General features: G+C 43.0%; 1 protein-coding gene across 5 annotated transcripts in view; it reads left to right on the forward strand.

Annotated features, from left to right (window-relative positions):
• Positions 1–13,101, forward strand: part of LOC110508645 (zinc finger protein 521) — a 144,663-nt gene that overhangs the window by 2,109 nt on the left and 129,453 nt on the right. For 3 of the 5 annotated variants that reach the window (XM_036967105.2, XM_036967104.2, XM_090225539.1), the window contains one exon: positions 8,660–8,713. Coding sequence is in view for 4 of the 5 variants with exons in the window: in XM_036967104.2 (XP_036822999.1) it covers positions 8,660–8,713 (54 nt within the window). In the remaining variant the exon portion in view is untranslated. Of the gene's footprint in view, positions 1–8,656; positions 8,714–13,101 lie in introns of all 5 variants that reach the window. The other 2 variants (XM_036967103.2, XM_021589321.3) reach the window with 1 other exon arrangement.

The raw sequence follows: 13,101 nt of genomic DNA on the forward strand, positions 1-13,101 counted from the left end.
ACTGCTTTGCTTTCTTTCTCCCGTTTTGTTCTCTGAAGTCTTCATCGCAAAGGAAGATTACATGGTCTGTGGTAACATTCCTACAGCCACCATTTTAAATCAATACCCAGGAGTGAGGGGAATGTGAGTGCATCATGCACATATCACTATTGTTGTCACAGACTTTCAAGTGTGTCTGTGTCTGCTGGTTCTATGCACAGTCAACAATGCCTCTATAGATAGATTTCTGTTTTTGTCAGCATCAGCACACGTTGGTGGCATTGACTGGTTTTGATGCAGTAGGTGAAATTACATTTTCTATTCTCCAAAGACAAATCACTTAGACAATATATGTTCTCACCAATCCGCTACAAGTGTGTGTGTGTGTGTGTGTGTGTGAGTGTGTGTGTGTGAATGCTTTTCTTTAGTCTGTGTGTGTGCAATTATTTTCTCTCGGTGTGTGTGTGCATCTCTTCTGTGTGTGTGTGCATGCTTTTCTTGTGTGTGTATTTGTGTGTGTGTGCATGCGCAAGCATCCATGTGTCTGTGTGTGTACATCGTACACCAGTACATTTACTCTGTACTGGTACTCCCTGTATATAGCCATGTTATTTGTACTTTTTTATTTGTATTAGTTATTCAGTGTGTATTTATTCCTCGTGCCACTATTTCAAATCTATTTCTTTAAAATGTGTTATCTTTAACTCTGCATTGTTGCTAATGGACTCGTAAGTAAGCATTTCACTTTTAGTCCACACCTGTTGTCTACGAAGCAGGATGACAGCTACAATTTGATTTGATTTAGGTTGAGTGTGTGTGGGTATACAGTATTTGTCACACAACGTTGCCGCATGCAATATTTTAAGTCTTGTCTGAGTGATGGCATTCACTGCTTGTTTTTGCGTTGTTATTGAGATCCGAATGCAACAGCTTGGTTGAATAAATTGTTCCTACTTCCATATGTTCCCTACAGCTTGCTTTTCTTCCCGCAGTAAAGTTGACATGAAGTGTGGACACGTCATAGATATTTCCCCGAGTTTGGATCAGAATCAGAAGAGAGTAGGCAGATGTTGCTTATTGTTCTTTGTCCACCTCTGCCTGTAAGAATGGAGCCACACTAATACAGATGTCCACAAGACAGCTTTTATTTTCAAAACAGAATTGCTATGGAAATGACATGCTTTGGGGGTTTTGCATAGTTTCACTGTTTGTATTTGGTGGTGTCTGTCAGAGTGCATTTCCCCTCTCAAAATCTACTGCAGTAGATACAAGGGTCTGTCTTTATAGTTGGAATAGTAACAGAAGGCTGGACACTAACTGCAGGCTTCACATGTAGCCTGTCATAATTGTTATAATTGTTATATAAACCCTGCATAATTGTTTCTTGCAGTACAATGATAGACCTACTGTTAATTTTGTCTCGTGAACAGGAGTGGAGAAATATGATTGATTTCTTTCAGCATCTGCAGAGAATGGGAATGTGCGTTTAGTGTTTTGTAGCCTAAACGTGCCATTTTTTTCAGCGACATAAAAACGGACAGTATTTCATTTTCAACCACATAAAATATGCATCCAACACAAAGTGTGTCATTTGTTGTGTTATTGTGGGTTAGACACTGTGGTCAGTGTTGTTGTGTTGTTGTGTTGGTAATAGACAGTGCTCCGTGTTTAGTTGTGTTGTGGATTAGAGACAGTATCATTGTGCTGTAGATTAGAGACAGTATCATTGTGCTGTGGATTAGAGACGGTATCATTGTGCTGTGGATTAGAGACAGTATCATTGTGCTGTGGGTTAGAGACAGTATCATTGTGCTGTGGGTTAGAGACAGTATCATTGTGTTGTGGGTTAGAGACAGTATCACTGTGTTGTGGGTTAGAGACAGTATCATTGTGTTGTGGGTTAGAGACAGTATCATTGTGCTGTGGGTTAGAGACAGTATCATTGTGTTGTGGGTTAGAGATACTGGTCAGTGTCCATGCCTCACAGTGACAGTAAAATAACACGTTATTGGCACATGTAGGGAAGGTCAATCCCGATCATGACCGGCGACAGGGCCAGGGCCATGTGGTATCGGTCAACATGGAGAGAGCATGTACAGAGAGAGAACGAGGACAGAATAAAGCCTTGATGGTGCCTCTCCTTTTCCCTTCTGTCTGTGGAATGTGTACGCCTTTCTTCTCTTTCTCAATTGGATGCTGGAGGGAGTCAGAGGTTATGTTTTGGTCCCGTCGAGGAAAAGGGCAACGTTACAAGTCCTGTTTCAATTAAGTCTGAGAGACGGAGCCGGCGACGCTATTGCTCAGGGGAATAGATGGCACAGGACGAGACCATACATCATTCGCTTATATGCAAACACTTCACCCTCATCACTGACATTTACTCAATCCTAGACTATCTACGTCTCTCAACTACAGTGGGTGCGTCGTCATTTTGTTTTCACGGGATGTGCCCGAAGTGTTGGGTCAGCAGCTTGTTCAGTCACAGTGAGGAGGCATAGGATGAGGATCCTTCAGACAGACTAGTCCAGAATCTGCACATACAGTAGGTGACTGCCTGCCTGCCTGCCTGCCTGCCACGTTGCTCACAGACCTCCTGAGCAGAGAGAGGGAGAGAGAGACTGAGTTGAGATTTTCTCTTAGAGCACAAATGACACTCTGAAGTCGGTCTCACTCCACTAACGTTTTCATTGGCTGACAACGATATTTCCAGGGTAGCCGTCGTCTGCATATATAAATATATTTTCTGCACCATTTAGTTACTGTATTGCAGGATTTCATGAAATGGTTGTCGTGTCATATACACCTTAAATATTTGATGTTTACCACGAGATGAGTTCCATCATTACATGGATGAACTCTGGGATTTGGCTTGGCATCGGATAGAAGCAGACTGTATGCCATTTGATACGGGTTCATATGAATCCATAATATGGAAATAGTATGAATGACTATTACAGTCAAGAAAATGCTATGAAAATCAACAGCTAACACAGACCGTCTGTGTCATATAGGCTGACTGTCAAAAAGAACCCTGCTTTGGCTCGGTAACACATTTGAGTTTGCCTTGATAAACACACCTTTTTCACCTCACCATTTTGTATTTGTCATTGCATTATCGTTGTCATATTTAGGTGAGGTGATTTGAAGTGGTGCAAAGGTTGCGCGTTCAACCATAGTTCAACCATGTCTCCATCTGTGCCTAGTACAATAATATTAATGCATTTATTGATGTCCAACATGGTCAATATGGCACTAGGCAGATGTGCTGTACTCAAAGGATCCATAGCCACTTTTTCTGCTTTTACAATCCAAATGTCATTACCCTAACGAAAACCAAGTGAGTGCAACTAGGCCATACTAGAGCGTCAGAGTTTTGTTGTTGTGAATATGAATGAAGAATAATTATTCAGTATCTATTCATATTAATAAAATAAAAAGATAAGAGCTGCACTCATTTGGTTTAAATAATTCAAGTGAAAGACAGGGTAGATTCACTATTCGTCTTTATTCTCCTCTACTTTAAGCTTTATTCATCTCTAATGACAGTTTTTTCTTTATAAGCCCCCGATATTTTAGTCTCTTTTTTTTTTTTTTTTTACAATTAATGATCTGTGGTATAACACCCATTAGCACTTTTCTAGTGTGACACAAAACTATGGCTAGTATTATCATTAAGGAAATGATGATGGAGCCATAGAAATACCATTAACTTGGCTGTCAGTGTTCTTGACATGCGGGAAGCTGGGGCTCAGTGAGTTGTGCTGGGCTTGTCTGGGTGCCACGGGAGCTGGCCGATATCTCCTCTTATTTCATGGCATGTGTCTCTCCTGTTGTCATGGCTTGTCTGACTGCTGGGGAGATGGTGTCTGTCTCCCCCCCCCCCCCCCCCCATCTGCTGTCAGTGATTGATTTCCTGATGCATTTGTTTGTCTAAAATACATATCATGTATTGTACATTATCATAATATCCAATATCCATAATATTAGTATGATTATTTATCCTTTGATAGTATTATTATTTCCAATAAGGTATTATTTGATTTCAAACTACTTCAGAATTACTACTCATATTCATAACTTGTTGACATGATAAAGTACATGAAGGATTACAAACGTTATGCCATATGATTAACACACAGCTTCTCCATTGCAAATTGTTTATGACACTAATCAGCACCTGTTCAAATAATGCTCATTAAGAAAGTTATTCATCATGTGCAGTGTGTGTCCTCTCCCCTCCTCTCCCCCTTGTACTAATTGAGGAGGTTTGACCTGGTGACCCCAGCTAAATTGAGTTGTAGTCCCTGTGGCGAGAGTCTCCTTCCTGGTCAGTCAGGGCCGATTACACAGCCATTGTGCTCCACACTGTAATGTCCAAGCTCACTGTAACCAACCAGATGAGTCACACTGTCGCAGCTCACATATACAAGAACAGACAGACTCAGGGCGGTGTGTGTGTGTGTGTGTGTCTATCAGCCCTTCTTCTCTCAGACAGACAGACAGACAGACAGACAGACAGACACGCAACAGGAATTCATTTGATGGATTAGAGCAATTGATAACCCGACTGCAGTGCGTAGCGCCCATTCACTTCTTCATTAGAATGTGTTCTGTTTGGCACATTTGTTTCTACATTTATTCACAAGAATACTGTATTGACTGAAGCTGTTACTGTGGACGTCTGTCCATAAGTCTTATTCTTGGTGTTTTTCTTCTACCGATTGGTAATTAATTTGTAGATTACATTTTGAAGGATCGAGTCCTGCCATAGGATTGCCAATCTCTCCTAAATGGCCATCATGTTTGTTAGTTCGTATGTGTTAATCAGTGGACCTTTAACTCTTCAACACTTGTTGTCAGATGACATTATTTCTGTTACACGTATAAAAATCCAAGGAACAGTGTTGATTTGGTCCCATGTGTTGTATCAACAAAACATTGCAGCATAATTATAAATGCAGTGTGTTACTGGCAGAGTGACACAATGTACCTTGTCAAATTAATGAACTGATAGCTGTGTTGCTGAAGTGATATTCCGTATGTATGCTGTTCTATATTCATCTACGTAATAGATTCTGTCTTATTGAGATGGTTATCAGGCAGCTCTAGTATACATTAATTCAATTAGCCAGATGTATTATCATACATTTTCGTTGAAAATTGCAGCAATTGCTGGTGAAATGTGTATTTTTGTTCGTTGCTGAGGGATTTTCGTTACATTTATAGAGCGTTACCATGGGTCAATTATTGTGTATCTGACAGGCTAGATCGGATGACCAATGGCCCACGTAGGTAGCAGCCTTTCAAATCCATTAAAACTTCCCATGGAGTGATGGGACAACAATTTTACAACAAGAATGTAAATTGCTTGTTTTGTTTAATTGGCCAAAACTTTTAATAAGTTCACAGTGGTGACAAATCATCGACTCATGGCTGACACTCCTGTAATGTATAAGTTTGGATGGCATTGTAAAATGGAATTTTCTGCCTCAACTCACTTATCTCGCCAACAGGGACAGTAATCAAAATGAACCACCCCCCCACTCACACGCACACACACACACGCACACACACACACACACACACACACACACACACACACACACACACACACACACACACACACACACACACACACACACACACACACACACAATCCCTCCACCCAACCAAGGTCTGTACGAAACACGAGGGCTTTATTAGTAACCCCCCTCTATCCTGGCCCATTTAAATGATGCTGGATGCAAGGTGCTCAACAGCGCTGGAGAAACTCATTAGACTCACAGGGACTCAGGCTCACTCACTAAGGCATGTATGTCTCCACAGGACGAGTCGAGGCTTCTGCACTGGTGAGACAAAAAGATAGAGACACAGTTATCTATGTGCGGTGGCTCTAAGGGGACTTTATCACTGTGTCCATATACTACAAATACCTAGGTGCCTAGTTAGACTGTAAACTCTCCTTCCAGACTCACATTAAGCATCTCCAACCAAATATTACATCTAGAATTGGCTTCCTATTTCGCAACAAAGCATCCTTCACTCATGCTGCCAAACATACCCCCGTAAAACGGACTATCCTACCGATCCTTGACTTCGGCGATGTCATTTACAAAATAACCTCCAACACTCTACTCAGCAAATTGGATGCAGTCTATCACAGTGCCATCCGTTTTGTCACCAAAGCCTCATATACTACCCACCACTGCGACCTGTATGCTCTCATTGGCTGGACCTCGCTTCATATTTGTCGCCAAACCCACTGGCTCCAGGTCATCTATAAGTCTTTGCTAGGTAAAGCCCCTCCTTATCTCAGCTCACTGGTCACCATAGCAGCACCCACCCGTAGCACCCACTCCAGCAGGTATCATCCCAATCACTGGTCATCCCCAAAGCCAACTTCTCTTTAGCTGCCTTTCCTTCCAGTTCTCTGCTGCCAATGACTGGAACGAATAGCAAAAATCACTGAAGCTGGAGTCTTATATCTCCCTCACTAATTTTAAGCATCAGCTGTCAGAGCAGCTTACCGATCATTGTACCTGTACACAGCTCATCTGTAAATACCCCACCCAACTACCTCATCCCCATATTGTTATTTTTTTTTTGTTCCTTTTCACCCCAGTATTTCTATTTGCACATTCTTCTTCTGCACATCTATCACTCTAGTGTTTAATTGCTAAATTGTAATTATTTTGCCACTATGACCTATTTATTGCCTTACCTCCCTAATCTTACTACATTTGCACACAATGTATATAGATTTTTCTATTGTGATATTGACTGTACATTTGTTTATCCCATTTGCAACTATGTGTTGTTTGTGTCGCACTGCTTTGCTTTATCTTGGCCAGGTCGCAGTTGTAAATGAGAACTTGTTCTCAGCTGGCCTATCTGGTTAAATAAAGTTATACTTTTTTTAAAACTCCTCGTCCTTTCCATGTTAGTGATGTGTTTAACAAATGAACTAACAGAGCTCTGACCAATTAAAAGCCTTTTCTATTCACTGAAATTGGATAGATGGTTTCTGACTCAGGTAGGAGTGCAGACCTCTTGTTCTTCCTTTTGTGGAATCAAACACATTTCCTAAACACGGCACGTCATAAAGACAGATTTTTAGAATTCCTTTACATGCAACTCTTGTTCAATATTGTCCGGTGGTTCGAGACATCGCTACTCCTATCTCTTTCTTACTCTCTTGGAAAAAAGGTTCCAAAAGGGTTCTTCATGGAACCCAAAAGGGTTCTTCAAAGGGTTCTCCTATGGGGACAGCTGAATAACCATTGTAGTTTCTAGATAGCACATTTTTTTCTAAGACTACCATTTTCAGAAGAAGCTGCTTGACACCACTCTCTACATTGACTCCAGCCCCCCTTAGAGGAAGTGGCTAGGATCCCTGCCTTAATTATGCAAAGTATGGGATATTTGGTGTCTTTTTTTTAAAGTGTCGCTAGCTGGTTTCTGGCGTTGGCAGTCACACTGCCACTCTCCCCCTGCCGGGAGGTCCTGTCAGGCTCCCCTTTCTCTCTGCTGAAGGGAAATGAAAGGTTGAGAAGGCATAATGGAGAATGCATTTCAACTGCAGGGGAGGAACGATGAGACGTCAGAAGTTCTCGGTGAGACCCTAATTTTACAGGGAACAGGTGGGAGAGTCTTTTGTTCTCTTCCCGCTGCTGAAATCCATTTAGTACCTTGTACTTGACATGCCGCAAGCAACTCTTTTCCCCCCTACCTGTCACCTAGTTCAAAGCAGACCCCCTGTGAAAAAAAAAGGTTCCTACCTTTTGAACAGGCTAAAGTCATGTTTGTCAAGGCCAATGCCAATAATACCACATCGTGTCAGAAGGATTGGTTGCCATGTAGCTAATGAATTAGTCGGAGCGCTGTTTAAACCATCACTCCTTTGACAAGCACTCAGTTACAAACGAGTCACTGACTGACTGAGGCCTGAGCTGAATGCACGGTCCTGCATTCAGAATCGCACAAATATGCCACATTTAGGTGCATGTTGTGAACTGTCCTTGGACGCATATATTAACACAGTCTTTCAAAACTACAACATAGAAATCCAATTATAAATATCTTAGAATCTGATAAATTGTTAATATCACTGTAGTATCAATGTTACAAAAACACTTGCTAATTCATATACTGTGAAGTGCTTTAAAAAAAAGTCAGTATGTACTGTATATTTGTTCAGAAACTTTGTTTAAAATGCAGTGTTTTTAGATGTGTGACAATACCATTTTGCCGAAGCGTATGTGTTAGTCTATATCGCCTGTCTAATACCTTGGGCGTTATTTTGTCTCAGAAACCTCCGCAGTCATCAAGGCGTTTTTCAGTTGGTCACTGTTGATGTTGGGAGAGGGTTTCTTGGGAGAATTGTATAATTCATGTGGTCATTACTCAGTCCTATATGTTACTTACGCGGGTGACTGCTCGCCATGTTGCCAAACCTCGTCCATCTGAAAGGCTTGTGTGGATTCCCAAAGCACTGGTTGAGCTGTTAAAATCTCCTGCAGTTTCCGTACAGAAAAGCCGTAACAGTAAATAATAAGACATCTGTAACAAAGAAGGGAAAGAAAGTCTCAATGTGTCTGACAGGCGTAAACCTGTTGTAGGTTTTTTTGTCGTTGTTGCTGTTAACCATTTCTTTCCCCTCTCTCTTTCTTTCTGGCAGTAGAAGACAATGTGACAGAGGAGCAGCACAGTCCTGGGCAGAGTGCGATTCCGAGCGGTAAATGCTCCATTTCATATTTCATCATTTTGGGTGAACCAGAATCTGGCCTTTCAGGAGATGTTGAATATGGCAATTCTCCTTTAAGGGCAGGAAGCAGTGATTCAAGTGTAATAATGTCAAAATACGTTCAGTACTTACTGGTGTTTCTCTGAGAAACTATAGTCAACACTGCCGTCACGGCCGGTAATATCAGTAATATAATTATTTTTTTTGCTGGATTTGATACATGCGCACTTGGTAAAAAACAATACTTCGATTCCTTCCAGACAAGGCATTTTTTCAGTTGCACGTAACTTTTTATTTAGATGTACATACTACTGACTGTGACGGCAGTAATGACGATAGAATGTATTTTGACATTATTACGCTTGAAAAGCTGGCGAATGGCAGGTTGAATGGCTGCTTCCTGAGCCCAAAGGAGCATCGCCATATTCAACGTCTCCTGTAAGGCCAGATTCTGCTTCACATTCTGGACTGGAAAGTGGAGCGTGTGTGTGTGTGTGATCTATCGTCTTTCCAGAGAGGAATGAAGTGTATTTCAACCACTCGGATATGTTACTGCTCCTTGTGTGTTGGCTCACCTGTGTGTGTGTGTGTGTGTGTGTGTGTGTGTGTGTGTGTGTGTGTGTGTGTGTGTGTGTGTGTGTGTGTGTGTGTGTGTGTGTGTGTGTGTGTGTGTGTGTGTGTGTGTGTGTGTGCGCGCGTGTGTGTGTGTGTGCATGTCTGTTTGAGAGAGCGTTGAGAGAGCGTTACATCAGATGCTGTGAAATGCATGCATTGTGCGTGTATTGTATTCACGCCTGTGTATGTGTGTGTGTGTTCACGCCTTTGTTTCCCAACCTCAGATAGAGGTAGAATACAGCTCACAGAGCAGATGAATGTGTCCTGTCTGCTGGTGTGGCATTCACCGTATGCCCTCCAGGAACAGAGCAGTAATCCAGGTCAGGCTCACAGAGAGCCCACTATGAATGAAGCCTGCTCCTGATCACGCGACCGTTCTTTCATTTCATTTGTCTCTGCGAAAGGTTAAGTCTCATGTGTGGTTATTTTAAACCTGATATGGATGGCTTTGCCCAGCAGGCTGAGGACTCTGGGTTCTCACAGTCACACACACTGCCTGGCACCTGGCGGTAGAGTCAGTTGTGTTTACCCACCTATCTCTCGCTCTCTGGGCCCCTTCAGACAGAGATATGATATCCCCATGCAGAAACTGGAAACACAAGGGATGTTTCACTACAGTATGTCTGTGGGGATGGGTCCGTTTATTGGTTTTGCAAGGTGTCTGAGAGGAGGTCTCTTTCCTTCAGCCCCCTCCCACAGATCAGTGTTTACCACTCTCCATCATTCGTCTTAGGCTATCGTTTTTGCGTGAGTGTTTCATCCAGGCCCATGTCAGTCTAGTCTGCAGTTGTAGTATTTTATATTAATTCCTGGGTGTTGCTTAACGTTTGGTAGATAAGCAGGGTCTGTATGTTGTTGGTTACACGTTGGTTGGTGTTTGGTAGAGGTAGAGATCCAGGCTCTGAGGGAGTTGGTTGGGGAGACAGGCAGGCTTCGTCCTCAGCCACCCCAGCAGAAGTAGATGAAGCGCTGGGCTTATGAGCCCATGTTTCCCCTGGTTCCCTGGGAGACCTTCTGTCATCCACAGCCAACGGCGGGCTAATGAGAGCCCCTGATTACAACGACCCCCTCAGACACGCACACCCGCCTCTCTCTCCTCTCCTCCGCACCTCCTCCCTCTAGCCGCCATCTCCAGAGTGAAGGGAGAGAGACAGCAGCGACACGATCGATGTTTGCCTGTGGAGAAATCAAGAGTGTGCACAAATTAATTTCTCACTTTTCTCATTTGAGTTCGTCTGGTTGTTTTTCTTTGAACCCCCTCGTCAGATGCAGTGTAAAGAATCCTAGTAGAAGTTGCAAAACTTTACCACGATATAGGAGCAGATTACTGTTTTGAATAATTTGTCACAACTTTCATGTAAATTCACCTTCAGAATGGCTCTGGATTGGATAGCTGTTGTTTTAGTGGCTCCTGACCAATTCTGCTGTTTTGTGTATTTTCTTTTAGCTTTTTTTGCACATCATGTCTTGGACATCGTTTCTTAAGACCGACAAGAGCTTCTGGATATCAGAACAGCTAATCTTCTATATAGATTAATATTTCTGCTTCAACGAGTTGGCGGCGCAGGACATACTGCTCACCCAGGACCAGACTCCACAGACCGTCAAAAAGCCATCAATGAAGTCACCCCATTGTTTCCTATGAGAAATACCGCTATGACCTCCGACGAGCCATCAAACAGACAAAGCGTGAATACAGGACTAAGATTGAATTCTACGACACCGGCTCTGACACTCGTCAGAAGAACGCCAAGGCAACCTGTCTAAATGACTATCGTCCGTAGCACTCACATCTGTAGCCATGAAATGCATTAAAATGCTGGTCACAGCTCACATCAACACCATCATCCCAGACACCCTGGACCCATTCCGATTCACATACCGCCCCAACAGATCAACAGATGACTCAATCTCTATTGCGTTCCACACCGCCCTCTCCCACCAGGACAAAAGGAACACCTACTGTATTTGAGTACACCATTGTGCCCTCCAAGCTCATCACCAAGCTAAGGACCCTGGGACTGAACACCTCCCTCTGCAACTTGATCCAGATCCTCTAAAAGTTATACAGCTGCCCTATTGAGAGTCTCTTGACTGACTACATCACCACTTGGAATGGCAACTGCTTGGCGTAAGACTGCAAGACACTACAGAGGGTAGTGCGTACGGCCCAGTACATCACTGGGGCCGAGCTCCCTGCCATCCAGGACCTCTATACCAGGCGGTGTCAGAGGAAGGCAATACAAATTGTCATAGATTCAAGCCACCCAAGTCATAGACTCTTCTCTCTGCTACCGCACCGGCAACTAATACCATTGAAGTCTGGAACCAACAGGACCCTCAACAGCTTTTACCCCCAAACCATAAGACTGCTAAATAGTTTGTTAAATAGTAGACCAAATAGCGACTGGGACTATCGCCGTTGACCCTTTTTGCACAAACTTTTTTTGGATTCATCACATACGCTGCTGCTACTGTTTATGATCTATCCTGTTGCCTAGCTACTATATTCCTTGTTGCATATCTACCTCAGTTACCTTGTACCTCTGCACATCGACTCGGGACTGGTACACCGTGTGTATAGCCAAGTTATCTCTACTCGTTGTGTATTTATTATTCGTTTTATTATCACGGTATTACTTTTCTATTATTTCTCTATTCCTTTCTCTCTGCGTTGTTGGGAAGGGCCCGTAAGTAAGCATTTCACTGTTAGTCTACACCTGTTGTTTACAAAGCATGTGACAAATATTAGCATTTTATTTGAATTGGATTTGATTTGACCTGCCATGTGGTGCCTTCAGAAAATACTAGTTTTGGACCAATGATCAAGAACGGTATGGGTTTAAAACCCAACAGCATAGGATCTTATGGTTAAACCACTTCCCATTGTGCCCAATCAAGACCCTTTGGATGTAAAAAAAAACCAAACAAACAAAACAACTGAAACAATGGATCAGCTTATTTTCGTGCTTGTAGGCCACTGATCAGTGATTGACGTGTTCACACTACCCATTAAGGCTTTGACCAGCCCCTAGCTGAATCAGACGTGGTGTGTCGAGTGCTTGGCTCATAAGTAGAACCCCAGCAGTGTTCCTCTATGAGCCTGTATGTTCATTGTGTCTTACAGCCAGGTACCCAGCGTATTATTATTCTATACGCCACACTTATGTCTGATGTGTAGCAGAATAGGAAAGGGGGAAATGATAACAAAAGAGGTTCTCTGGTAAAGAGGAAAGCCAGCATTATAGTTAGCTAGTGCGGAGGGCAGGAACAGTATTATATGGGAGATTTAATGAGGCAGAGTGCTTTTTTACCCGGAGAGAAGGCTTAAGATCCACAGCTTGGCTTTACCACAGCCTCCACTGCCTGTGTGTAATTATAACCACATGCTCCACATTCTTTCTTCTCCCTTTTATGTACACTTTTCTTTTACTCCTGACTGTGGCTGGTTGGGGCCATTTTGTGGGAGAGTTTGCCTGCTCCAGTTAAAAGTGGAGTGGACTGAGCTCTGGGTGTGAGGAAGAGGGTGTGTGTGTGTGTGTGTGTGTGTGTGTGTGTGTGTGTGTGTGTGTGTGTGTGTGTGTGTGTGTGTGTGTGTGTGTGTATGTGTGTGTGTGTGTGTGTGTGTGTGTGTGTGTGTGTGTGTACACGCTTACATGCGTGTCTGTGCATCCATGTTTGAGCATACGTGCGTGTGTGTGTGTGTCTGTAGGAGAGTGTGTTAGATCTGAGGGGTTTTCTGGGTGGCGAGGTACTTGTTACTG

This window comes from Oncorhynchus mykiss, chromosome 28 (genome assembly GCF_057628025.1).
Source record: "Oncorhynchus mykiss isolate SJ-2025 chromosome 28, ASM5762802v1, whole genome shotgun sequence".
NCBI lineage: Eukaryota > Metazoa > Chordata > Actinopteri > Salmoniformes > Salmonidae > Oncorhynchus > Oncorhynchus mykiss.